The following is a 26,835-nucleotide window of genomic DNA, read 5'->3' as shown; positions in this document are numbered from 1 at the left end:
CTTTGCGTTTTAGAGTAGATTTTAAAATTGTATTAATTGTCTACAAGTCATTACATGGTCTGGCTGTTTCGTATACATCTTATTTATTGATTGATTGAGCACAATGTTACTAGATCTCTTCGATCCTCTAAACAGAGGCTCGTGTTTATCCCCAAGACGAGGCGGCAGTGCAGGGGTTATCATGTCACAGGCCGGAGCGGACCACAGACTGTGTGAGTCACGCACCTCTCTATAGTTCCACCTCGAGGAGGTACCAAAAGCACCCCAATGACCAAACACACGAGAGAGATAAGTAAAATATAGAACAATCTTTACTAAATTATTTAAAATGAGTTGGGGATGGGGAAAGGGAATCTAAAATAACACTCTCTCTCTCCTCCAGGAGAAGACGGGGGTCCAGAGAGTGGGGGAAAAGGGGCCAGCCAGGTAGGTGTTCACAGGAAAAGGACAGGACGGAGCTCCTTCGTCTCTGTTCACCTCCTGTGGTGTAGCTTGATCCCATGGCGCCCTTCTCTTCTCCTGAAGGCAGAAGTAGAAACACACAATGAATAGAAACAAGGGGGGGAGACAGAAAGCAACTACCTGAGCCTCACAGAGGCGCGTTCCCTCGGATCCAACCTGAGGTAAGTATGGCTGGAACGCAAGGTGCAGGTAAGTACAACCTTAATTCGGACTGCAGGTAGGTAGCCCTGTCTATCACAAACTCTTCCTTCGCTTACAGGTTTCTCAAGGTGTGTATAGCTTTAGCTAGGGGTGCAGGTAAGTACTTCGGACAATCACAAGCTCTGGATTGAGCTTACAGGTTCTTCATGGTGAGTATAGCTTTAGCTAGGGGTGCGGGTAAGTATCTCTGAGAATCACAGGCTCTTGGTTTAGCTTACGAGTTCTTCAAGGTGAGTATAACTTTAGCTAGGGGTGCAGGTAAGTGTCTCTGACAATCAAAGACCCTTGGGTTAGCTTCAAGGTGAGTATAGCTTTAGCTAGGGGTGCGGGTAAGTATCGCTGATAATCACAGGCCCTTGGTTTAACTAACGAGTTCTTCAAGGTGAGTATGGCTTTAGCTAGGGGTGCAGGTAAGTATCGCTGACAATCACAGGCCCTTGGTTTAGCTTACGAGTTCTTCGAGGTGTGTATGGCTTTAGCTAGGGACGCAGATAAGTATCTCAGACAATGGTGAAGAATCAGAATCATACATCACCTCTAGACTCCGGGACACAGGTGGAGGGGAGAGATTTTCCTACTGGCATCACGATGGTGGCTTGAGAGGCAAAATAGAGCTGGTGGCTCCTCGATGACTGGGCTTAGGGGCTGGTGAAGATCTAGACCGTGGGGGATGGGCAGCTCAGTTCACACGACCACCATAGAGTACACACACAGCAATTAGTCCTTTATACCACATTCGCCACATCCCTTCTGGCGATATGTTATGATCTACAATGCTTAGCACAGTACCTCACTCGGCGACACAGTTCACATCCGTTGGCTGGGGTTAGCGGACAATGGTAGAGGTTGGAGTCCACCGCTGCGGTAACTCACGTTCGTCTCACAGGGGCCTTCTGTACCTGGGGGCAAGTGCAGACAACAAGAGACACAGCACGACACTGCAAGGCTTCAGGTGCACACACGTCACAGACAGACTCACCCACTGCACGACACACACTTCGGTGAATTGAATAAGGTCCGCACTTTTCACCTGGTCAAGACTCACCCCAAAGGGAGACTTAGATGCGTTGCCTCAACGATGATCTACTCAGGTCGTAGTAGTCCCGCAGATAACGGCAGCTAGTTCGACTTCAGCTCGCCCGCCCACTTCGACATGAACAGCGGGCCGTTTAAACAACAGATGATTACTCCACAATCGTACTTATATCCAACGTCAGTGATGCAACATTTCGGTACTCACTGTGCTCGTGTTAATACTCTTTCCTTCTCTCCCTTCTTTCCTTCGCAGATCCTCCCCACAACAGAGATACAGCAGGAGCTTCGCCCAAGCACGTACTTCAGCCTGTTCTTCAGTGCAACACACAAACGGTAAGTATTATTTCCTTCACATACGGTTTCTCTCACCCCTGTGACATTCGTCGTTGTCCTCTTTCCTCGTGCATTGCACGTATCCACAAGAGCTTCAGCCTGTTTCCACTTGACTTCCGTGTTCCGACTCACCACTCGCTCGTACCGGTTTCTCCCCCAAATCACGTGCCTCTTCCTGCATTTCCACACTCTTTTTATACTCCTTCCGGATACCCGGAAGTGCCGGTGTTTATCGAATTCGGTCCGGGCGGAACCTCTTCTCCCACTTTTGGTTCTGCTCGTGCTTTTGCTTCAATTGCACCGAGACTGATCTGCCCATTTTTATTAGAACTGCTTCATCTGTAATTTTAATTTAATTTTATTTAATTTAACCTTTGTATTATATATTTTATACATTGTTGTGATGCTTTTTTCTTCTCTCCTTGTTCTTTGTTTTACTGTTTTGATATTCATTGCGTTATTGAGATTTTTAGCTATTCTGTAGTAAAGCACATTGGTCAACCTGGGTTGTAGTAATAGTAAATAAAATTGCCATTGCCAAATAAAAACCTATGAACACAAGTCAGATTTTTAAGTAACTTTAGTTTTGAGCAAAAAATGTATAAAAAAGATTTGGAAAACTGAGTGTCTGTCCCTCTGGATTTAATGTGCTAGAGGATCTGACATTTACATGGGGAAAAGCAGAAAACCACTGAAACTGGTGTAACTTCCTTTATCATCATAAACCCAGCTGTTCTCCCACAGCTGTGTGTAGACTTCATCACCGCTCTCCAGTGTAAGAACAACACCATTGCTGCCATTAGCATTGCTTTTAGCTTTTAGAGAAAACACAGAACAATGAAGTTGATCATTCTTATATAGACTGACTGCCATTTGGTTACCAGTGTGAGACTGAGCATAAAATCTGAAGAAATAAACTCCTTTTACTGGTGCTGTAAAAATACCTGCAAGAAAAAAAAACATTTAAATTCAGAAACCTTGAAAAATTTGTATTTCACTTCACATATACATGTACTTTATATCACACAAGCATGTAGGAATGACATAGATTACCATTGTTTGAGTTAAATGCATTTCCGGTGTTAGTGAAGACTTTTTGGTAGACCAGAGTCCTTCGATCATCAAAGGGCCCAGTATGTTGTAATTCAGATGCCAAAAGTCCAGCTGAAAATGCAACCTTTTTGGCTGTAAACAGGTAAGCGGACTTAATGGTTTTATTTTGGGAAAGATTAAAACACAACAGTAAATTTATTTTCAGCTTAATATACATAATCTTATTACATTGCATGTTTACATTGAATTACTTCTATTTTACAACCAATGTCAAAATGATAAAGATAACTATAAAAGAAAAAGACAACAAATAACTGGAAAAATAAAGAAGTATAAAAGATTATATTTAGATAAAACCACATGCACTGTAATTGAACTATAATTTTAACCTTCATTCTCTTGCTTCAATTCTTTCAGAGTTTCCTCTGCGACTATCAATCTTTCTTCAATGTCCTTGACTTTTTCTGGTGTAATTAAATTTTGAGCTAGTGAAGAGACACAAAGCAATAAAAAACATCTTTAGAGCTCCAAGCACATAGATACGTTTTTACTATTTGTATATCTAAAAGTTAACTTTTGATTGGACCATGGGAAAATATTCAAGAAGATGATGTTAGACAAACAAGCTTTAGATTCATTTTAAGATCTTTAAAAAGTAGTTTTTTTACTTTTAGTTAGGATAGTTAGGATAAACTACTGTACTCCAAAACATTGACAAAATTCACATTTAAAAGAAAAGCATTTAAAACAGAGGGCCTTTATTCGCCAATACAGATCAACTATTTTTGTGACATCATTCTGCACTTTTGTCATCAGCATAATTAACGCTATTGGCTATTTTGTTCAAAAATAGCAAATTAATTTCAGCTTTCCAAATTGTCACTTCCATAACAGAGAAATAATGCTGTTTCTTATTATAAGATAAATAAATGTTATTTGTCCTTTGAAGAGCCTTCCCTTCTTCATTTGTTGGATATACAGTAGATTGTCACAGGGATGACATATTTTATAGCCTGGGTGCCAGCCGATCTTAGCCCCGCCCACCACAATTTGAAAAACAGGAAGATCGGTCTGGGGATTCACCGTTGAGGAGCTACTATGCGAATACCAAAACCGGCCGACGAATCAAATTGTGAGGGCGGGCTTTATACGATGATGGACAGATGATCAACAGTAACGTATCAACCACGTCACCAAAGAGCGCGTGTGTTCAATCTGTTTACAATGAAATGGCTGCCGCTGGTGAATTCAGATGTGTGGATTCTGACATTGAGTCTGTTCTAAAAGATATCGACAGAGCATTGATTTAAAAAGAGGCGCAGAGAAACGCGATCAAGGCATTTGTTTATGTTTTCGCCGTCCTTCCTATGGAGGACAAAGTTAAAGAAGCAACTGAAATGGGTATCACGGCAATGCAACTCGGCGTGCACGACGAGATGGATATAATTAGCGGTCGTTCCCAGCTTCTTTTCAGAAGCCTGGAATCGTGACTGCTGAATAAGTGGAGGGACATGCTAGGCTCCGATATTTTTCAAGCCAACGTAATGGGAAGCTATCGTTGTGGATGAAGTTCACCTAACGTACAAATGGTAAGAGATAGTCTTAATGTATGACTTAGTAAATACTTAATGTTGTGATATAAATGAAATGTTGTAAACATAGTAGGTGTTGATGTACCTTCGCTAACTCAGACTTAGTATAATTACAATGATGTTAGTATCATTGTAGCTAAATTACTAGCAGTTCGGTCAGGCTGCTAAAGACGCCATTTCAACATAAGTCACACACTCCGTTGCTCTGATTGGTCGTATGTCTATCCAATTGAGTACAGAGGCATTTTTCGGTTGAGACACGCCTCATAATTTTAGTTCAATGGAGCGGTATCAGACTCAAATTTTGACTAGAATTGAGTATAACAACGTCAGGCTACATATTTATAATCCCAACCCCAAAATTTCATGATATCAACATGAAGGAGAAGATTCTGAAGCAATGTTGTAATGGAGAATCTGTCAGTATTTGCATACTAAAACAACATGGCATTACTCAATAAGATTTCAGGATTGGAAAAAGAAGGTTTTGCATTTGACGCAAAGTCAATTGAACTTTTTCAAAAGGAAGCCTATAGTCTCAGCCTTAGATGTTACGGCCACAGGTTATTGGCTGAATGTGTGATGCATACCGAACATATCTGGAAACACTTTGGGAAATTCGAAGTCAAAATATTTTATCAGATGTGGCTTTCGTTTACATGGTGACAGTGTTTATGCGGCTTAAAAATGCAAAAAAGTTAAACCAGTCTCCAGAGTTTAAAAACGCTCTACCGTCGCGTTCCCGTCTTAAAGGGTAAAAACGCAACAATTCTGCTTACGGTGGCTCTCGTAGCGTACGCGTTTACGTCACAGGCATGCGCCAGTTCAGGAAAATAACAACAAACATGTCGGATTTTTCCATACGCCGGACCTTCAAGTTGCCATAGCAGCTCTGATAAATATACAACAGTCTTTCCAGCAGTTGGACGAGAACTGGGAGAAGAAGGAAGAAGGTTGTACGCAATCACACGGACTTGGTGTTGTTGTGTGTCAGTGCTTCACATTGCCACCTAGCCGCCTGGAGTGCATAATACATCGAATATCACACACTTTTGCATCACCATATGCACGCAGATCCCCCCCAAAATGCTCGTATGAACACGTAATAAAAAGTGATAATGCAACTTTTGCGTTTTTTCTTCAGATCGTTTCGTGTAAACGTAGCCTAAGATCAAATAAACGCTGCATTTAAAAAAATATGTGCGACATTGAAATGTGTTTCTAAAATAATTCTAGAGACGTTCGTGAATGATTCGACCATGTCCCAGGCGTCCGGTCCCACTCATATAGTGTGCAATACACCAGTCTAATAATGTGGCGAAATCTCCACTAAATGAGACACGAAACAAAACAAAATTGGTTGCTTTTTGTGTCAGTCATGTGTCCTCTTGGGTGGTGCTTGGCCATTCAAGGCAACCATGGCTCAACTGACCTTCGATATGAAGGTCTGGATAGTAACTGATATTAGTAATTTTTTAAAGGTGCAATCAGGGAGTTGTAGCGGCAACTAGCTGTAAGAGTGTAAATTACAACCAACGACTCAGTCCAAAAGACACCCTTATTTTAAATGCATATTAAAGCTATGGTAGCTGCCACAGGACAAACACATCATCCTCTGAGACAACATAGGGACAAAAAAAACATGTGTCCATTTAGGATTACTTTAGAAACATGACGGCGACTTCCATAAGGGGTTAATTTAACGGCTCATTTTAAGGTAATAAAAACATGTTTATTATGTAAGGTCTTTACACATCACTGAAAACATCGTTCTTTATATTATATTGCATTTCTGTCAAGAGATCCTCTTGAATTTTATACATTGCACCTTAAAAAAAATGCTATTCCACAATCATTTGTAAAAGTTCTGTAAACTATATTAAAAAATAACCTGGCGCTCCTCTCAATCCTCTGAAACCTTTGCGTCCATGTGGTCCAGGTGGTCCTGTGTTACCTCGTGGTCCCTGCACTCCTGAGAATAAAAACAAATAATTCTCCAGATATCTGTATATACATGTAAAGCTCTGACCCGATCACTTCACACATTTATTCACCTCGATCTCCCTTCTCTCCTTTAGGTCCACTGTTTTGAGCCAATAGTTGCTGTCTGAACTGAAGCAGCAGAAGGACACTGATGTACGGCTTCAACACCAACACCTGATAGTTCACAGTGTCAAAGCCTTAGACACCATTACTTTTAAATAAATAGCATTTTATTTTGTGTTTTAAAGCAAATATTCACAAAAGCAAACACTTCATGTCTCATGATAAAATTGAGGAAATTAACTCCAGATATGTGTGACTTGTAAACAGGAAACGTCTGTCTCATGGCAAAAGACAACATTTTAAAGCTTGTTCAGTTCAGAAACAGCTTTTATACCTTAATTTAGTTCATTATACATCATTTGAATACTTTATTACTATTTATACATATTAAAATTTTTCTTCCATCGTTTCATTTAAATATGTATGTAAGTCCTCCAAGATCCTGAAGACCACAACAAACTCTTTGTTAGTGTGTGTATGTGCACACTTAAGCAAATAAAACCCATTTGATTCAGATTGTAAAGATGTAATTCACAACAGTTTATTATTCAATGCAGTCATTTAGATGTATCTCAGATGAGCTTTTCTTCTTTTAACATTATAGTAAACAAGTTTAACAGCATACAGTATTCAGACTGTAGTCATTATAAGTACATGTTAGTATTGCTTATAACAAAAACTTTAATTAATAATAGCATTCATTACATACCATTTTAGTGCAGGAGAAGATCACAGCCAACGATAGATGTCCAAGTTATCAAAATCACACAACTGACGGGACAGAGGAGACTCTTGTTGTTTAAACTGATGTTGTGAGAAACTGACCCACCTCTCAGCATAATGTGCACATTGTGCAATGCACTTTTAGACTTGACCACCACACCATCACATGATAAAACTACTACAAAAAAAAAAATGAATTCATGACACAAAGTCCTAAAGAGGATCTGATTGTCACGGTTCGTTCAGCCCTGTAAATGTTTTTGAGTATCTTGTGACAGAGCATGAAGTCTTTCATGTTTTGTGTTATATTGGAGAATGAAGATTCCAGCACTTATTGTTTGTCAAGTGGTTGAAACTGTGAGAAACTGGCCATAGAGTTGGGGTTAGGATCCATGCTGTCAATATTTTACTATTATTCAGTGTACTGCTGTAAAAAAACAGTAACACTTTAAATGATTAAACCGCTTATTGCAAATAGTTTCAGTAATATTTAAAGCACTTATTTGCAGTGCAGCTGCCAGGTTTTACAGACAAAACAACAGATTTTTACATGCTGTATTTTTGGGATGTGATGATTACAGCACTCTTGTAAATTTTGCAGTATTTACAGTGAACTTATATCGACTAAATTTTGAGTTACACTTCACTCTAAGAGACATAAACACAAATCAAACCAAACTGCCACTCAAAGCGTAAATGGTTTTTTCATTTAATTTGTCACTCATTTTGCATGTTTGTTATTATGTTCACTGTTTAACTATGTCGCAATGGTTACAGGCAGACATGATAAACATTAATTTAATAAAACTGATAACACAATGATAAAACAAATAAAGGAGATATTATTTGTTTTTGTACATTTAAATGTAATGTTCTTTAATAGTAAATATATATTTGAAAGTCAGATAACATGCATTCTGTGTGAATATTATATTTCTAATAGTGTATAAATCCTACAGATTTGTATAGTTACTTATATCTCGATTGAGACACATTATTTGATTTCTATTTCACAAATGATATGATGCGGATCATAACAACCAACATCATCCCAAAAACCTGAATCCACTGTGAGAGCACCACAGTCTTGTGCGCCCATATAATTATCAGGTTGATTTAAACCCCAGTTGGTAAAAGTCAAGGGTTTTCCATCAATGTCTACAAACTGTCCTTCTTTATCTCTGTCTGTGACTCTAACATATGGCTTATGACCAGTTAATCCACTGGCTACCGATAATCTTAACATCGCTTGGTTTTCATCAGCATTTTTTGGCAAAGCAATTGTTCCACCAATTTCCTTGCACCATTTGATCCCATTATCAAACTTTTCTGAAAGGCCATCATAAACAAAGTATTTCTGTCCAACCTTTCTGAATGCATCAAAACTTGCAAGTTTCTCCATTATTGCAATCTTGGCGTTTATATGCTGGATCTCAGATTTTAGAGATGTGATGTCATCTCCAAGACGCCCTAAAAACAGAACAAATTACAATTGTAACAAGATGCTTTTAAGTCATTGTCTGATGGGCGGTGACGCGCCTGTGTTTTAATATTTAAAGAATTTCCTACTGACGATTCAAACTTGAGTTTTTAGCCGTGACACGCAAGGATGAGAACATCCAGAAGTTTGCAACGCTTATGCACAAAAAAACACAAAGATGCTGGTGAAAGAAACAAAGAACGTCTACGCGGATTTATGTTTGAGCAGCCAGGGAATCCTTTATGTCCTATCGCCTCACTGGAAAAATACCTGTCCTTGCTGCCGCCCAATTCACCTGCTTTTTATCTCCACCCAAAGTGGACAAACTACACAAAGAATAACTGGTAACTTAAACTTTAGATAGTTTACTATACACCAGGGGTGCAAACTCATTAGGTGACAAAAGCCCTATTCGGACAAGATTCGTTTTACAGGGGGACCTCTTAGATGGTGGGCCGAGGGTCCTTATCTGCTTTACTTTTCGAAATGGATGATCCCCATGGAGGGAGAACCTGAATTTGTAAAGTTGGGATGGTTGTTTTATTCTCAATGATATGAAAAGTGTTGCCACTCCCATTTATTGCACATTTTCCCCCGAAATGATAAAATTTCCCTGTAAATATGCAGGCAAATGCGGTTGCCCATCTCAGTCGAACAAATAGGGCGGCAAGATACTGACATAGGATTATTATTGACCAATCAGATGTAGGTTATTTAGAACAGCTGTTACACGAAATGACATTGACCATCGCCAAGGACATTCTTTGTGTGATTGTAAGTATTTATTTAATTAGAATATGATATTTTTTGTGTACACTGGTTTGTTCATACGTATGTATGCATCTCGTTAGTGTCGTTTTACATGACGTGGACTAACCATGTTCCGTACAACAACAATGTTCTGTGCAGATTACCTTTTCCGCCGATCGCTGAATAAATACTAATAGGTCCTACACAAAATATGTCGTCTTCGTTTTACTATTGCTTTGGGAGCTCATCTTTCAAAACGTGGGAAGGAACGTCACATTTCCGTTTACATAATTGAGGTATTCGGCCAATCACGATGTACGGGATAGCTGGACAATCGGTTAACACCGTGCTTTCTCAGAACGATGAGCTTTGTAAAAACGACCTGTTGTGACCTGCAATGTAAGTCATGCATTTTATTGTTTTCCCTGTTTGCTGTTTGAAAGTCTGCATGATAGACTGCGTAAAATTATGTTGCGCATTTCAGCTGCCTTTGCATGGACATAATGCTCAGATAATCTGGTATATTCTATGACTTGGTCGACTTTGTTGTAATGTACTGGTCTGTGATTTTCAGATTATGATGAAATAGAACGGTTTTGACTGAAATTTCGACATATGCGGCTGCCACAAGAATTTTCGGATATTTGTTGTTTCACCTCCCACCTCTACAATGTGTGTATAGGTGCACACCCAACTGCGCAAAGTGACGTTGGAATGACGTCTTGTTCATGTAATTTTTGGACGTCCGAATCCGGTCCATAAAAGGGGTTGTTTTGTAACACCAGGTGACGTCTTTTTTTCGATGTGTTCTGCACGTCTAAAGGTTGACATCCGTAGGACCTCCGTGTAAGGAAAATAGACATGAAAAAAGCAAAAAGAGATGATTGTCTCTGCAGTTTACCCATCCATTGCAACAACGAAACACTTTAGTCATTTCGTGCCGGCCGCGGGATTCGAACTACCGATCTCTGGATTGCAAGCAAGTTTCGCTAACCTCAACATCATGAGAATATGTGACAATATTTTCATGTTAAATTGGTAGTATGATCATATACTTTTAATATAACGAACTACACATTTAATTACAGATTTTTAATTGTACATTTAGATGAATTTGTATATAATTCAAGAAAGCAGAAAAAACTGTACTGTATAAATAATATAGACTATTCATAAGTATTAATCATGTTGGTACAACAATCCTGATATTTGTAAATAAACTAATTTTTATAGGCCTAATCATGTAATATAGACATAGGCCTGTCATAGACGTCCAAATGACGTCCAAAAAATTACCCAGTTCAAACGTCAAATGTTGCCGTACATATGACGTCCAAATGACATCCAAAAAATTACCCAGTTCAAACGTCAAATGTTGCCCGTAAATATGACGTCCAAATAGTGGACCTAGTTTGGACGTTAAATAGATGTCCAGAATTGGTCATGGACCGACGGACCCAATATAGACATGATCTGCATTGTCTATCCGACGTCCTGTGTTTAGTGGGACAGGAACAATCCTTCCTAAAATGCATTACACTTTCGTTAACAAAGACGTGAAACTCACCGAGTGGTCAGGGGTGTTTACTGATATGCTCACACAAAAATCGCTGCTTTCCAAGAGGTGTTTTACCATTCGTTGTAAACTTGTGGACCTATTTTTCCAAACACTTCACACCTGTACATTCTTCCACTGAGAGCTTGAATAATAGTAACACACAGGTCGGGTTGGGGCGGGTAAAGAAATTGTAACTTTAATGCGGGGTGGGTCATTAAAAACAAAATTTAAAAACAGATATGTTGCGTCTAATTCCTTTTAGCATATATATTAAATATTTGGGAATATATATTTTTATATTTTATTACGTTCTTTGATAAGGTTAAATTACGTAGGCCTACGTGGCAACGTAACTTCCACAACGTTAACTCTTTCCCCGCCATTGACGAGATATCTCGTCAATAAAGAGAAAACGCTTCCCCGCCAATGACGAGTATTTCCGTCTTTCCGCAATAGCGCTATTATCCACTAGGTGGCACCCTTCCAGAACTTTTTAAAACCGGAAGTATTGCCCTATGGCAAGCTGCTGCATGTCCGTGTCTGTTTTAAAGATCGCTCTGAATGGGATCTCTATGAAAAATCCGTCACAAAAATGGAATTATCTCTGCTTTTTGCTCAAAATGTGGTGTTTTTGCAGAAACCTACCCATATCCAAAAGCTGATTACAAAAGAACTACTGAAGGATGAAACGGTTTATTTTGTTTGAAAGCAGAGGGTCTGTTCTTTCATTTGGTATATTGTATGTTTATATATTTGAAGAAGAACATTTTCTGGAAGGCATTAAACTTTTGTGAAAATCATGAAAAACGCTGGCACTGGCTGGCAACTTTTTTAAAAAACGCTGGTGGTGAAAGAGTTAATTGCGCAAAGTAACTTGATGTCCCCAAACCTTTGGTGTCACGTCACGGAAGCGCCAAGTAGCTACCAGCCACAACAACAAAACAGTTCTGCATTACTATAGTAAATATTTTAGCATCAACCGCCACTGCCTGTTTCTATTATAATGGGCCATTTTAAATGTTTTTGTGAGTTTCGTCTCTTTAGTTATGTCAGCTCCACTTGCCGACTACCCCCTGCAAATATAAAAATACCTTAAGTCTCTATTAGAAACAATTAAAGTCCCAATAGGGCTTTGGTTATCTCATCATAACAGGTGAAGCTGAATCTTTATCACCAGAACTACAAGTGTGCAGACACGTGAAATACTGTAAATACAGGTAAATACTACATCACATTTAGTTAGGAAGGCAGACCAATGTAAATTTAGAATCAGGGTAAAGGTTTGAAATATCTATGGGGGCGTGCACACCAACGCTTTTAAGCCCATGGCTGGCGCATGTTTTCAATTGTTTCCATCTAGCGGTTTTCTTTCGCACTGAAAACGCTCAGTGCTGAGAGTTGAAAAATATTCAACTTTGGGTTAAAAGCTCAGCACGTCAATGTCAGTTCTCACACGGCCGTCCAATCAAAGTGGAGGACGGGCGGAACATTACCACAGCAGCCAGTCGGCTTACAGCTGAAGTATCACAGCTACCAAAGTGCTCAGCTAAAGAAAGCTGGAACTCAGCTGAAAAACAGGTGGTTGGGGACCTCTGTTATATACTGTTTACAATTAGAATACAAACAAAACATCAACATAAATTTACTGCAACAGCAGTCTAACATTTTTTATTTGAACACTGCAACTGCAATTTAACGCGCTACCACTGTAACAACCTTTAACTGGACCTAAATACAGTTCATCCTGAACAGGTTTACATGGAAAAAAGTGTGGCTATTCATTTTTCTACATGGACCGGTAACACTGTGCCCTGATAAAACCTCACCATCAGATACTATTGCACAAAAACAGTATTATAATAACAACCACCACAGCAAAGAATTGAAAAATGTATCTGCTGCGACTTTGTACGTTTTTGTAAGCGACTTTGTAAGTTTTATGCGTTACGTTTTCATTTAAAGACAATAATGGTTTAGCCAGCTAGGTAGCATGTTAGCCAAGTCCAGAAAATAAACAAACTTTAAAATTACAATTCCCTTCATAATTGAAGATGTAATTTCATTGAAGAATTTAACTACCTTCTCAAGTTTGGATACTTTCGTTTGTAAATGATTTTCCACAATCGTATAAACGTTAGTGATTTGGGAAAGATTCTGCAGTGATATTGTAAACCTTCGCGCCTCCATTGCTCCAACAAGCCAGAAGTCGGTTTATGAAAATCTTGAAAATACCTGAAACAATTTGAAGAACGGCAATATAAATATTCTTATCGTTATTTTCTGGAATAGTGTTTGTAATGGTACTTCTGTGGCACAATTGGAGTTTTTGCATGAGAGCGCCCTCTGGCTTTTGGATGTGCTGGGATTTCACCCTAATTTATTCAAATTTATTCATTGAGAAAATGCACATTTGCACGATTAATTGTTACAGCCCTAGTGGGAAGTGATGACACATGGACTGTGATAAAGGCCTATAGTCTCAGATGTCACGGCCACAGGCTATTGGCTGAATGTGTGATGTATACTGAAAACTTATCTGGAAACACTTCAACAGATTTAAAGACATCCTATGATTGGTTGTGTGTGTCACAATCTTTAACATTCAGTCCAGAAACAACATAAAACTGTCTGATCGTAAAAGTGTCACATTGGTGACAGTATGCTTCATCAAGATCGAATAAACGCTGCATTTAAAAAAGAATGTGTGTGATTTTTCATGTGTTTTTATATTGTTTAAATAATTTTGGAGATGTTTGGAAATGATTCGGCCATGTCCCAGGGGCCTAGTCCCACTTATATAGTGTGCAATATTCAGTATTATTGTGGCGAAATCTCCACGCCCCTATATGTGATGCGAAACAAAACAAAAACGTAATTGGTTGCTTTATGTGTCAGTTATGCGGCCTCTTAGGCGGTCCTTGGACAATCAAGGCGACCATGGCTCAACAGACCTTCGATATGAAGGTCTGGATAGTAACAGATACTTTAGAAATGTTTTCAAGGTGCAATCAGGGAGTTGTAGCGGCAAATAGCAGTAAGACTGTAAATTACAACCAACGATTCAGTCCAAAGGTCACCCGTCCTTTTCGAAACGCATATTAAAGCTATGGTAGCCGCCAAAGGACAAACACGTTATCGTCTGAGACAACATAGGGTCAAAACACGCTCTGTAGAACAGTTTGTCCATTTAAGGCTACTTTAGAAACATGACGGCGACTTCCATAAGGGGTTAATTTAACGGCTCATTTTAAGGTAATAAAAAAACATGTTTACTATATAAAGTCTTTATACATCACTAAAAAAATCGTTATGTATATTATATTGAATTTTTGTCAAAAGATCCTCTTAAATTGTACACAACTTTAAAGAAAAATGTTATACCACATTCATTTGTACAAATTCTGTATACTATATTAAAAAATAACCTGGGTCTCCATTGTCTCCTGGGAGTCCACGTGGTCCAGTTGGTCCTGCGTTACCTGGTGGTCCCTGCACTCCTGAGAATAAAAACAAATAATTCTCCAGATCTCTGTATTTACACGTAAAGCACTGACGCGCAGGGCCGGCGCCACCTATAGGCAGAGTAGGCAATTGCCTAGGGCCTCGAGCTTAGAGGTGGGGCCTCCATAGCCATAAAATCCCTATACGCTAATACACCAATCAGGATGGACAGCAACAAGTGGTCTCTTTTTCTATTGGCTATAAATTAATTGTCACTCACCTGTAGTGAAACCACGTATGTGGGTCCCGCAGCTCCCGCCCTCTGAACGTAAGATAAGATCGATATGCAAAACAGTTTTTTTCTGCAAAAAGTCAATGATTTTATTATGGCGCCTAAACGAGTGCATCTTTCGGGGGCTGCTAAGCGAAAGGCAAAGCAGGCACGCAAAGAAAGTGCAGCGCGTGATGAAGGTATGTGATTTGTCATCATCTTTTGAAGTAATCTGTAATGTAACCTTTGCCAAATCCGGAACATTCGCTTTATTTCACTGACTTTGCCGGTTTAACGCATCCACTCGAGACTGTCGGACGTGATGAAATTGCACATATAATAACATCGCGTCAGGAACTGATTTGGATTATATTACAGTAAATAAATTTGAGTTAAAGACAAGGATCAAATACAATAGAGTATGTTTAATTGTTTCAAATATCTGTATATTGTAAATAAGCTACGCTGTTGTTTAGTTGCTCAAACATACTACTTAATAAACATAAACATATTTTTTTAACAACAAACTGTTCTTTTTGCTTAGTTTGTCCGTTTCACTTCCACTAGCAGTTTATTTGTGTATATATAGTGTGTTTAATGTATTGCAATGGCATTATGTGCAACAAATCATTGTTTTTTAGGGGAAATCCTGTTCATAGCCAAATAGAAAATAACTATAAAAGGCAGTGATGTTTATGAACTGAAGTGATGTCCAGCAAGTGTACTTCTGTAAATGTAATGTTGTTCTGTATAGATGTTTTCCTTGTTCTGTGTTATTGCAAAATAAATAAATTACTGAACAAATTACAGCAAAACTACTACTAAAATCCTGGCTTACTTAAATGCTTACTCGTTTTAAATTGATAATAACCAGTTAGATTTAAAGTTTTAATAATTTTGAAGTACATGTCATAACTTACTGTACTAAAGTTTATTTTTACTCTGTAAAAAACAATGTAGACGTTCTCATGACATTAGGCTACTGGTATACTTTTTAAAATATGTTGTAGGATCAATGATGAGGTTTTTGAAGAACACTGGAGACAGGGCAAAGAGAGAGAGGAGCAATACTGATTGTGAAGAAACACAAATACAGGGAAAAGAGACATGTACACAAAAAACATACAGTTCTTGTATGTGTGTACATATATTAGTGAAAATGTACAAATAGTAATAAAAGATATATACTTAGAAGGTTAAGAACCGTATTTTTTCTGGTGCTTTGTGTTTATTCTAAAAAGTGGAAGAAATGAGTGGTGCAGGGGGCCTCCAAATGTCTAGAACCGGCCCTGCTGACACGATCACTTCACACATTTATTCACTCACTCCTCGATCTCCCTTCTCTCCTTTAGGTCCACTGTTTTGAGCCAATAGTTGCTGTCTGAACTGAAGCAGCAGAAGGACACTGATGTACGGCTTCAACAGCAACACCTGATAGTTCACAGTGGGAAAACTTTAGACACCATTACTTTTAAATAAATAGCTTTTTATTTTGTGTTTTTAAAGCAAATATTCACAAAAGCACACACTTCATGTCTCATGATAATATTGAGGAAATTAACTCCAGATATGTGTGACTTGTGCCATGTGACAGACGTTTCCTGTTTACAAGACAACATTTTAAAGCTCAGAAACAGCTTGTATACCTTAATTTAGTTCATTTTACATAATTTGAATACTTAATTACTATTCATACATATTAAACTTTTTCTTTCATCGTTTCATTTAAATATGTATGCAAGTCCTCCAAGATCCTGAAGACCACAACCTACTCTTTGTTTGTGTGTATGTGCACATTTATGCAAATACAACCCATTTAATTCAGATTGTGAAGATGTAATTCACTACACTAAATTATTCAATGCAGTCATATAAATGTTTCTCAGATGAGCTTTTCTTCTGCATTTTAACATTACAGTAAACAAGTTTAACAACATACAGTATTCAGACTGTAGTCATTAAAAGTAGATGTTAGTATTGTGTATAACAAAAATATGCACGTGTTGCAACATATATATAAATAAGCTCATATTACCATTCCTCTTTTTACTCTATAGTAGATTGTTTGCATTTGTTTTCATTCATTTTGAAATAGCATTCATTACATACCATTTTACTGCAGGAGAAGATCACAGCCAACGATAGATGCCCAAGTTATCAAAGTCAAACAAGTGACCGGCAAAAGTGGCTCTTGTTATGAGAAACTGACCCACCTCACAGACACACTCCCAGCATAATGTGCACATTGTGCAATGCACTTTTAGACTTGACACCACACCATCACATGATAAAACTACAAAAATAATGAATTCATGACACAAAGTCCTAAAGAGGATCTAATTTTCACGGTCCGATCAGGCTTGTAGATGTTTTTTGGTTGAGTGTCTTGTGACAGAGCATGAAGTCTGGATTCAGATTCAGTCATACTTTGGGTCTTGTCCGTTGCTTGTTGTGAACACATAGACTATGAGGTTTCATGATGGCATATGTTCTTGTTTTGTGTTATATTGGAGGATGAAGATTCCAGCACTTATTTTGGGGTTAGCATCCATGCTGCACTCTAAAAAAACAAACGGTGCTATATAGCACCAAAACTGTTGATTTGAATCGTAACCATAGAAGAACCGTTTTTAGTGCCATATAGCACCGGTGAAGCACCTGTGTAGAACCATATAGGGGCCATATAGCACCACTATAGCACCACATTTGGTTCTTCATAGCACTATATGGTTCTACACAGGTGCTTCACCAGTGCTACATGGCACTAAAAACGGTTCTTCTATGATTACGAGCAAAGAACCACTTTTGGTGCTATATAGCACCGTTTGTTTTTAGAGTGTGCCAATATCTTACTATTATTCAGTGTACTGCTGTAAAAAAACAGTAACACTTTAAATTATAAAAAACAGCTTATTGCAAACAGTTTCAGTAAAATTTAAAGCACTTGTTTACAGTGAAGCTGCCAGGTTTTACAGACAAAACAACAGATTTTTACATGCTGTATTTTTGTGATATTACAGCACTCACAAATTTTACAGTATTTACAGTGAACTTATATCGACTAAATATCGAGTTACACTTCACTCTAAGAGAAACACAAAACAAACTTGTAAATTGCCACCCAAAGTGTAAATGTTTTTTTTTTTTCATTTAATTTGTCTTATCTTGCATGTTTGTTATTATGTTCACTGTTTAACTACACTCACCTAAAAGATTATTAGGAACACCATACTAATATTGTGTTTGAGCCCCTTTTGCCTTCAGAACTGCCTTAATTCTACTTGGCATTAATTCAACAAGGTGCTGAAAGCATTCTTTAGAAATGTTGGCCCATATTGATAGGATAGCATCTTGCAGTTGATGGAGATTTGTGGGATGCACATCCAGGCCATAAAGCTCCCGTTCCACCACATCTCAAAGATGCTCTATTGGGTTGAGATTCAGTGACTGTGGGGACCATTTTAGTACAGTGAACTCATTGACACATTCAGGAAACCAATTTGAAATGATTCGAGCTTTGTGACATGGTGCATTATCCTGCTGGAAGTAGCCATTAAAGAATAGGTACATAGTGGCCAAAAAGGGATGGACATGGTCAGAAACAATGCAAAGAAAACATCTCCACACCATTACACCACCACCACCAGCAGCCTGCACAGTGGTAACAAGGCATGATGGATCCATGTTCTCATTCGGTTTACGCCAAACTGTGACTCTTCCATCTGAATGTCTCAACAGAAATGGAGACTCGTCAGACCAGGCAACATTTTTCCAGTCTTCAACTGTCCAATTTTGGTAAGCTTGTGCAAATTGTAGCCTCTTTTTCCTATTTGTATTGGAGATGAGAGGTACCCGGTGGGGTCTTCTGCTGTTGTAGCCCATCCGCCTCAAGGTTGTGCGTGTTGTGGCTTCACAAATGCTTTGCTGCATACCTCGGTTGTAACTAGTGGTTATTTTAGTCAAAGTTGCTCTTCTATCAGCTTGAATCAGTCGGCCCGTTCTCCTCTGACCTCTAGCATCAACAAGGCATTGGAGTTTAGGAGATTGTCTTTACCAGGATCACACCCCTAAATGCATTGAAGCAACTGCCATGTGATTGGTTGATTAGATAATTGCATTAATGAGAAATTGAAGAGGTGTTCCTAATAATCCTTTAGGTGTGTGTATGTTGCAATGGTTACAGGCAAACATGAAATGTGAAGCTGGCATGAAGAGGCTTTTATTTTGTTTGACAATTATAAAAAATCTTTTAAAAAACATACATTTAATAAAACGAATAAAGGAGATACTATTTGTTTTTGTATATTTAACTGTAATGTTGTTAAGTAAATATATTTGACAGTCAGATGAAAACATGCATTCTGTGTGAATATTATACAGATTTCTAACAGTGTATAAATTGATTTGTATAGTTACTTATATCTTAAATGAGACACATTATTTGATTTCTATTTCACATATGATATAATGCGGATCATCACAACCAACATCATCCCAAAAACCTGAATCCACTATGAGACCACCACAGTCTTGTGCTCTCTTATAATCATCAGGTTGACCTGAACCCCATTTGGTAAAAGTCAAGGGTTTTCCATCAATGTCTACAAACTGTCCTTCTTTATCTCTGTCTGTGACTCCAACATATGGCCTGTGACCACTTAATCCACTGGCTACCGATAATCTTAACATCGCTTGGTTTTCATCAGCATTTTTTGGCAAAGCAATTGCTCCACCAATTTCCTTGCACCATTTGATCCCCTTATCAAAACTTTCTACAAGGCCATCATAAACAAAGTATTTCTGTCCAACCTTTCTGAATGCATCAAAACTTGCAAATTTCTCTATCATGGCAATCTTGGCATTTAGATGCTGGATCTTAGATTTTAGAGATGTGATGTCACCTCCAAGATGCCCTAAAAACAGAACAAATTACAATTGTAACAAGATGCTTTTAAGTCATTGTCTAATGGGATGTTTCAGCTTGGAACATGAACGTTTTGTAATATTTAAGTGGATGATAAAGTCTTTAGTCCTATTCAGACGGTAATTCTTTCTCATGAGGATGTTTGCAAAAATACATTTGCATGGCTCCTCGGTGTTCAAAGAGAAATTTGCGTTGTGAGTTTATCATTCTAAACACCTTGAAATGTACTTCTTATGTGGTTAATGACATGATTATTCCTTTGACCCGGATATTTGGTTTACATAAAATATGTATAATTAAACACATTTTAAAATTGTATTTAGTACCTGTTGCTATGATAATGGGCCATTTTAAATGTTTTTTGTGAGTTTCTTTTATTTATACCAGCTTCACTTGCTGACTACCCGCTGTAAATGTTAAAAATACCTTATGTCCCTATGAGAAACAAATAGGGCTTTGCTTATCTCATCATAGCAGGTGAAGCTGAATCTTTATCACCAGAACAGAGACTTGAAATAAATAAAGTAAATACAGGTAAATACCACATCACATTTTTGCCATATTAGGAAGGAAGAACAATGTAAATTCAGAATCAGGGTAAAGCTTTGAAATATCTCTATTCTTATAATATCTTCATATAAAATACCTTGTTTCCATGGTGGGCCACGCGGTCCCTGTTCACCTTTTAGGCCATGTAAGCCATCTAGTCCTGGCCTACCTGTTAGGCCAGGTGAGCCAGTAAAGCCAGGTGGTCCCCGTTCACCTTTTAGGCCAGGTGAGCCAGTATAGCCAAGTGGGCCAGGTGGTCCCTGCTCACCTTTTAGGCCAGGTGAGCCAGTGAAGCCAGGTGGGCCATGTGGTCCCTGCTCACCTTTTAGGCCAGGTGAGCCAGTGAAGCCAGGTGGGCCATGTGGTCCCTGTTCACCTTTTAGGCCAGGTGAGCCAGTATAGCCAAGTGGGCCAGGTGGTCCCTGTTCACCTTTTAGGCCGGGTGAGCCAGTGAAGCCAGGTGGGCCATGTGGTCCCTGCTCACCTTTTAGGCCAGGTGAGCCAGTGAAGCCAGGTGGGCCATGTGGTCCCTGCTCACCTTTTAGGCCAAGTGAACCTGTGACAGTAATTAGTGGATTAATACTCTCAAATCTTTAACTCTTGTCACTACATTACTCACGGTACTCATACACCTAAACTCTCAAAAAAACCTTAAGAAATGCAAATGTGGGCGACCTCCTATTTGTGGCAGGCACTGGCATTTTACATTTTAATGCATTTGGTAGAGGCTTTCTACAAAAGACTTACAGTGCATTTTAAGATTTTTATATTTTTATCAGTATTTGTGTTCCATGGGTTCAAACCCATGACCTTTTGCATTGGTAATGCTAACCCTATGCTAAGTATAACAAACACACTATAAGAATAGAAAATAAAGCATTTGAGGGATAATATGTTAGCAATGTATCTCACATGACCGTTCTCCATTTTTTCAATAACCTCCACTTACTAAATTCACTGCCTGTTTTAGAGTAGGGGTGGGCAATCCCTGTCCTTGATGGTCAGTGTCCTGCAAAGTTGAGCTCCAACTCTAATCAACGCGATTATTTGGAAGTGACATGTTAGTGTGTTTGGTTGGAATTAAAGCTAAACTCTGCAGGGCTGCTGACCTCAAGGAACCTGGATTGGAGACCTCTGCTTCAGAGGGTATATTAAAAGTCAATGGATTGAGTGGAGGCAAGAGAAACGTTACCTCCCTCTGGAACTCAACTGGGGATGTCCCTGTTTCACAGTGTTACTTCTGAACAACAAACTAAGAAATGTCCCTGGCTACTTATTATAACCAAATATAACTTGTAACGTTAAATACTGGTTCACCTGGGTCTCCTCTGTCTCCTTTAAATCCATGTGGTCCAGGCGGTCCTGCATTACCTGGTGGTCCCTGCAGTCCTGAATAAAAAAAAAAATAATTCTCCAGCCCTCTGTTTTTAAAATGTAAAATGTTTTGCTGCAAATTTCCAGCAAATAAGTGGAAGAATAACTTGGTTTTGTTTACAGTTTTTACTGTATATAGAATTACTGTGTAGTACTACAAATAAATGTGCCGTTTGAATAATTTGAATAATTTACAGAGAAACAGTGGTAGTTCTAACTGAATTTCTTGCCATGTACTGTATTTTTACAGGAGTGCTGCTGTAAATCATATTGTCAAACATACAACACTTTTTTACCTTTAGCCAATAAATATCTTTGTTTCTCAACACATTCCTACTAAAACAGTGCTGCTATTGATGAAACGGAATTAAAGCAATGTGAGTCAAGTGTAAAGTGCAACACTAAAGAACACAGATCATGATAATGCTGACTTTAAATGAACATTTCAGTAAAACAATAACAAATGGCTTAATTATCACTAAACTAATCACTTAATTCTATAACTTAATGCAACACTACTTTAACCTCACTTTTATACTCTATTGCAGTCATTCCTGGTCATGGAGTGCCAATGTCCTGCAAATTTTAGCTCCAACCCTACACAGCTGAAAGCCATATTGTTGGCCCTGTCCCAAATGGCATTGGTCGACGAGCCTGTAAGGTGTCCGATCTGTCATTTTTACACTCTGAAGTCTGCTCATCAGCGCCCCCTTGCACCCTTGATGCAGTCTTCGGTGAGGCCCGCACTGCTGCTGGCTTCACGCACTTTACCAACCCAGAAGTTCTTGCAAAAGAGCCATCAGATCAATCAGACGATGGAGAGGAGGAGTTCACACTGATGGGCAACTTCTCTCCCTATTTCCAGCATGACGCTTAAGTCTGTCCGAAAATACAACTCTGGTGCACCCTCTTGGACTCGCGTCAAGGCTCCCTAAGGTCTGCACTACATGATGTCATCAAAGTGTGGACTCTAAGGAGGTTCACAAGTCCAGAGTGTGCCATTTGGGAAAAGGCCCAAGTCATCCTGATGCCTTTGATTAGATTTTTTAGGTGTGTTTGATTAGGGTTTGAGTTAAACTTTTCAGGAGAGTGGCCCTCCAGGAACAGTAATGCCCATTATTGTGTGGACCCTAGACTGTAAAATAAGATGGACGTAGTGTCCGTGACATCATCCATAGGTTTCTGAAGATCGTTTTTGAAGCTTAAGGTAGGCTGTGCCTGCCTTCGCTGTCTTGGCCGCGCATCACTGTGCATCACTCGCGGATATCCGAAAATGGATAAAGAGGCGGAACGTGGGTGAAGCTGAGGTGGCTGGTTGCTGAAACCATGCCACCCAGCTCGACTCTAGTGACAGCAGTGGCTGTTCAACCGTCACTCATGAGACCACGCCCTTAATTATGCAGAACTTTAAGACTAAATATAATTTAAACGGATGAGTTACAAAAAAATTCACCTCCCTCACAGTTGTCATAAAGGGCAAAATTTGTTATACAGACCAAAAACACTTTATGTACCAGGCTGTAAACATTATTTTCTACTGTAAAGTTGGGCATTTTAACATGGGGTCTTTGGAATTTACTCCCTTTTGGAGCCAGCCTCTAGCGGCCAGTCGATGAATTGCAGTTTAAATCACTTCCATATTGGCTTCATTAGAGAGATCAGATGGTATCGGAAGCCCATATACACCCAGCAGTGTTTGCTGGAAGATGGGTCTTATGTATATTGCCCAGCTGGGCCTGCCCTAACATCCAGTGTAATCTTGATTGACAGTCTTGTGGTCAAATGGCATAAGGGTCTTTATAGAAAATGGACAACCCCACTTGCAACCCAGCCAATGTTGTCTTCAATAGCACATAGCTTGAAAATAGGACCCCGATGGGTAAAGTTTACACTAAATTCCTATAAATAAAGGCAATGCCTTAAAGTGTTATGGAACTGGTTTATTACCTCCTATATATGGGATTGCCATGACACTGCCATTGGCAGTATGATACTGTAGGCCAGTGTTCCCAAATCTTACCCTGGAGGGCCGGGGGACTACAGAGTTTAGGTCCAACCCTAATCCAACTTACCCACCTGTGATTTTCTAGTGATCATGAAGACCTTGATAAGCTTGCTCAGGTGTGTTTGATCAGGGTTGGAGCTAAACTCTGCAGTGCTCTGGCCCTCCAGGGTAAGATTTGGGGATCCCTGCTGTAGGTGTTTCTCAATGTCAAGGAAGGATCCTTGAAAGCCGAATTTCTAGGATGCTGCATCATCGATATCCATCAAAGGACTGTTCCAATGTCGAAGATCCTCGGAATTTAAACTTAGGACTGAGCACTTTACTCAAAAAAATATCCCATATACAGGAAAGGATGCATACGTGTAGCATTCACACTCTCAAATCCCCGACAATCCTATGTGCACAATGCCGAAACACACCTTTTCACTGACGTAATGACGTGCACTTGCTAGCCTGTTCAATTTACGTGTTCTCCAAATGCTAAAGAGGAGCCTCACCTAGCCTCTGAAGGAAGTGACTTGGAAGGACCAGTACTGCCAAGGAAGTATCCTTAACATTGAGAAACACCTTGTATGACATTAAAACAGCCAAATACTGCTAGATTTCACTCACTCACCTCGATCTCCCTTCTCTCCTTTAGGTCCACTGTTTTGAGCCAATAATTGTTGTCTGATCTGAAGCAGCAGAAGGACACTGATGTACGGCTTCAACAGCAACACCTGATAGTTCACAGTGGGAAAAAATTAGAGAACATTTCCATTGAGAATATACTTGTTTATTTTAGTCTATATTAGATTGTGTGACAAAACACGATTGTGTGAGTTTTTTATTGTTTGAAAATTAAAATATATGACCTACAAGCTTCATTGAAACTAAATCACTATGTAAACAGCTCTGTAATGAAGCCTCTGTTAAATGCTTCAAAACTGTAACAGACCTTACATGTTAATCAATAATATTATTATTTTAACACTAAATAGATAGTATTTTATTATTCTGTTTTTTAAGCAAACATTCACAAAAGCAAACTTCATGTCTCATGATAATATTGAGGAAATAAGCATCAGATATGTGTGATTTGTAAACAGGAAACGTTTGTCTCATGATACAAGACACAAAATCTTGTCATAAACAACAATTTAAAGCTTGCTCAGTTCAGAAAATTTAAGACTGAATTACCAAAACGAAATTAGGTTTATTTAATTCATATTTAATTCATTAATTCTATTTGTAAATATTATAATTTTGTTTCAATGTCTTGTTCATGTACAGTATATACTGTATATATGTAAGTCCTGATCCTGAACACCCCAACAAACTTTTTGTTTGTGTGTGGATGTGCACACATAGGCAAATAAACCAATTTTCATTCAGATGGTAAAGATGTAATTCACTACACCATATATTCAATGCAGTCATTTAAATGTATCTCAGATGAGCTTTTCTTCTGTATTTACATTACAGTAAACAAGTTGAACAGCATACAGTATACAGACTGTAGTCATTAAAAGTAGACATTTGTATTGTATATAACAAAAAACATGTGTTTGCCACATTTTGATAGTTCACTTTTCTAGATATGTTCATTTTTTTACTATATAATAGATTGTTTGCATTTGTTTTTATTTATTTTGAAATAGCATTCATTACATACCATTTTACTGCACGAGAAGATCACAGCCAACGTTAGATGTCCAAGTTATCAAAATCACACAACTGACCGGACAGAGGAGGCTCTTCTTGCTTGTAATTTAAGGGGCTTGTCGTTGTTGATTAAACTGATAAGAAACTGAACCACCTCTCAGATATACTGCCTGCACAATGTGCACATATGCAATGCACTTTCAGACCGGACACCATCACATCATGACAAGACTTCAGCAAATAATGTGTTCATGTCCCCACAACAAGTCCTAAATGGGGAGATCTGATTATCATATTGTAGATGTTTTTAGGTTGAGTGTCTTGTGACGGAGCATAAAGTCTGGATTCTGGTTTAGTTATGCTTTGGGTCTTGTCCGTTGATTGTTGTGGACACATGGATTTTGAGGGTTTTTTTGGTGCACACTTGTGAGTGTTTCCAGATGTCAGCCCATGTCTAAATCGCTTGACCCGTTTTCTGAAGGAAAGGAGATTTGAAGCGGTCGGTCTCACTCTGGCGGTACGCTGTACGACACGACCATGTACCTCAACCTACCTCCCTCTGAGGTACCAAGAGTGGACGTGCTAGTCCAAATACTGCAGCAGCATCGGCCTGTGCCGCCATCTGCCCCTTTCCTGCCTGAAACAAAAAGGTGTTGTATCTCTCCCTGTATGTTCACTTGAGTATTATTACTGTTGAAAGAAATTTGTGTGTTCTCTGCTGCCAGTCTGTAGATCTGAGCCAAGGGCTCTGTGTTGTTGTGGGAATGTTCCACTACCTGTTGGGAAGTCAACGGCTAAGTGTTCATCAGAAGTCTGCCCTAGCGAGACAGGCTAGAAGTTGCTGCATGCCTACACATCTTCTCCAGCTGCCTGAGCCTCACAGGGCTTAAGCCCCAAGCATGTGCCTGTCCACCTGTCTGCCTGCGGTACATTTAAGAGACACAAAGAAGGAGAGAAAGCAGAGAATATTCAACCATAATTCATGTGTGGGCTACGAAAGAGAGAATAACCAAGGAAGAGTTACCTGCCGGTCCCCGTGAGAGTCAGAAGCGACTCAGATTCAATCCACAAGATCCAGTGTAGTATAGTGATATCGCGAGAGCGAGAGGAGAACGGAACGAAAACAGAAAGCATGAGTATGTATGTAGTTGAGAGTGCTGAATAAAAACTTAAAAAGAACAACTAAAAGTCTGATCATTGGATTGACAACACAACATAAATGGCGACGAGGATGATCTTTTAAAGAACGAGTTGGATTAATGTTCAACCGTTGAAGGAAACAACTTTTCTATCGGAGAAAACATAGACGCGTGTGACATGGATGGGCATCCTGAACCGCACACACCGCCGAAGCATGTTGCACAGGCACAGCTATCGCCACCTATTCCATTGAA

At 39.0% G+C, this 26,835-nt stretch overlaps 2 protein-coding genes across 10 annotated transcripts in view; both read right to left on the bottom strand.

Moving 5' to 3' along the window:
• Positions 1–7,986, bottom strand: part of LOC129443344 (uncharacterized) — a 19,792-nt gene extending 11,806 nt beyond the window's left edge. Inside the window, exons 1-2 of one of the 2 annotated variants that reach the window (XM_073873360.1) lie at positions 7,432–7,986; positions 6,731–6,833 (exon numbers count right to left, since the gene is read on the bottom strand). In XM_073873360.1, coding sequence (XP_073729461.1) covers positions 6,731–6,833; positions 7,432–7,434 — 106 coding nt within the window. In that variant the 5' untranslated portion in view covers positions 7,435–7,986. The remainder of the gene's footprint in view (positions 1–6,730; positions 6,834–7,431) is intronic. The other variant, XM_073873363.1, reaches the window with a different exon arrangement.
• On the bottom strand, positions 2,594–26,835 carry LOC129441866 (mannose-binding protein A-like). Of its 8 annotated transcripts, none has more exons than XM_073873417.1 (6): positions 25,452–26,010; positions 24,414–24,516; positions 14,659–14,730; positions 3,474–3,569; positions 3,085–3,216; positions 2,594–2,975 (listed from the first exon to the last, which is right to left on the bottom strand). In XM_073873417.1, the coding sequence occupies exons 1-6, from the start codon at positions 25,452–25,454 to the stop codon at positions 2,698–2,700; spliced, it is 684 nt and encodes a 227-aa protein (XP_073729518.1). In that variant the 5' UTR covers positions 25,455–26,010; the 3' UTR covers positions 2,594–2,697. The 8 variants fall into 8 exon arrangements, with proteins under 8 accessions (XP_073729518.1, XP_073729512.1, XP_073729502.1 ...); XM_073873411.1 differs by lacking the exon at positions 14,659–14,730 and adding an exon at positions 21,736–21,807 and having other exon boundaries at positions 25,452–26,004; XM_073873401.1 differs by lacking the exons at positions 14,659–14,730; positions 24,414–24,516 and adding exons at positions 6,568–6,650; positions 16,276–16,376 and having other exon boundaries at positions 25,452–25,880.

The sequence above is a fragment of the Misgurnus anguillicaudatus genome, chromosome 2, assembly GCF_027580225.2.
Source record: "Misgurnus anguillicaudatus chromosome 2, ASM2758022v2, whole genome shotgun sequence".
NCBI classification, from domain to species: domain Eukaryota; kingdom Metazoa; phylum Chordata; class Actinopteri; order Cypriniformes; family Cobitidae; genus Misgurnus; species Misgurnus anguillicaudatus.
The sequence above is the reverse complement of the archived record's forward strand: the minus strand, read 5'-3'. Positions and strand labels throughout refer to the sequence as shown.